Source organism: Colobus angolensis, unplaced genomic scaffold (assembly GCF_000951035.1).
Source record: "Colobus angolensis palliatus isolate OR3802 unplaced genomic scaffold, Cang.pa_1.0 Scaffold126, whole genome shotgun sequence".
NCBI classification, from domain to species: domain Eukaryota; kingdom Metazoa; phylum Chordata; class Mammalia; order Primates; family Cercopithecidae; genus Colobus; species Colobus angolensis.
Window position 1 is genome coordinate 6,184,797 of NW_012113808.1, and position 1,374 is coordinate 6,186,170.

Below are 1,374 nucleotides of genomic sequence, written 5' to 3' on the forward strand. Positions count from 1 at the left end.
TGTTGGGGTGTGGGGGGCTGGAGGAGGGATAGCATTAGGAGAAATACCTAATGTAAATGATGAGTTGATGGATGCAGCAAAGCAACATGGCACCTATATACCTATTTATCAAACCTGCACGTTGTGTACATGTACCCTAGAACTTAAAGTATTAATAAAAAAAAAAAAAAAGAGAGGATTACAGGATTATCACTTGTTCCTTGCAGCTCTGGACTCCCAGGAAGAAGAGGCCTGGTCAGATTCTGGGAGACAAAAGAAACCTTTTGTTTCCACTGGGTTTCAAATAGAGACCTTCCATGTGTTAGGCCAGCGTAGTAACTACTACACCACAGAAACCCTTTGCATTGCAGGCTTTTTATATTTTGAGATGAGCATTTAACACTTGTTTTTACAATTATTTTTTAGTTGACAAAAATTGTATGTATTTATGATTTTTTTAAAAAAAGTTTAACTTTCTTTTTTCAAAGGGAACATCTACAAATCTTCCCAATTAAAGTAACAATACTTAAAACCCTATCTGAAAACAAATCTGAAAAAGAAAGGTAGACTTGAGAGTCATCAAAACAAAGAATAAAAAAGAAACAAGTAAACAACATGGTTTAAAAAGAAAAGGAAGGCTGGGTACAGTGGCTCATGCCTGTAATCCCAGAACTTTGTGAGGCCAACATGGGTGGATCACTTGAGGTCAGGAGTTCAAGACCAGCCTGGCCAACATGGTGAAATCCATCTCTACTAAAAATACAAAAATTAGCCGGGCGTGGTGGCACGTACCTGTAGTCCCAGCTACTTGGGAGGCTGAGGCAGGAGAGCTGCTTGAGCCCAGGAGGCAAAGGTTGCAGTGAGCTGAGATCACTCCACTGCACTCTAGCCTGGGTGACAGAGCAAGACTCCGTCTCAAAAAATAAAAAGAAAAAAGAAAAGGAAGATGAGCTATAAAGAGTACATTACAATTCAACACAAAGCTTTACAAACATGAAAACCTGCCAAAGGAGATGTCCAAGAGCCAAGATCCAGATGGGAAGCATCGAACAAAAACTTGTTTTATATACTAAGGTGAGCATGTGGAAAAGTTTTTCCATTTTATAAAAACGTTATGGCCTAATGTTGCATCAAAGTCGAACTGCAAACAGCACAAAGAACCCTCAGAGCAATGTCTGAGCTTTCTGGAAGGGAATAAATTGAAACATACCCTTATTATCCTGGCAGCCTCCAAAAGGATTCGGCAACGCTCCATGCCAGATTTTTGGCTCCATATTTTAAAAGCAGCTTTTGCATTTTGAACAGCCAAATTTACTTCCTTTTCTCCTGAACATGTGAAAGTCGCTATCACTCGGCCTATAAAGAGGGGAAACATCAGTTTTATCTCAAATTGTT

The 1,374-nt window shown here is 39.4% G+C and overlaps 1 protein-coding gene across 3 annotated transcripts in view; it reads right to left on the reverse strand.

The window, feature by feature from the left end:
* ALDH9A1 (aldehyde dehydrogenase 9 family, member A1) overlaps positions 1-1,374 on the reverse strand; it is a 43,594-nt gene that overhangs the window by 38,396 nt on the left and 3,824 nt on the right. For all 3 annotated transcript variants that reach the window (XM_011933366.1, XM_011933368.1, XM_011933367.1), the window contains exon 2: positions 1,190-1,335. In XM_011933366.1, coding sequence (XP_011788756.1) covers positions 1,190-1,335 — 146 coding nt within the window. The remainder of the gene's footprint in view (positions 1-1,189; positions 1,336-1,374) is intronic.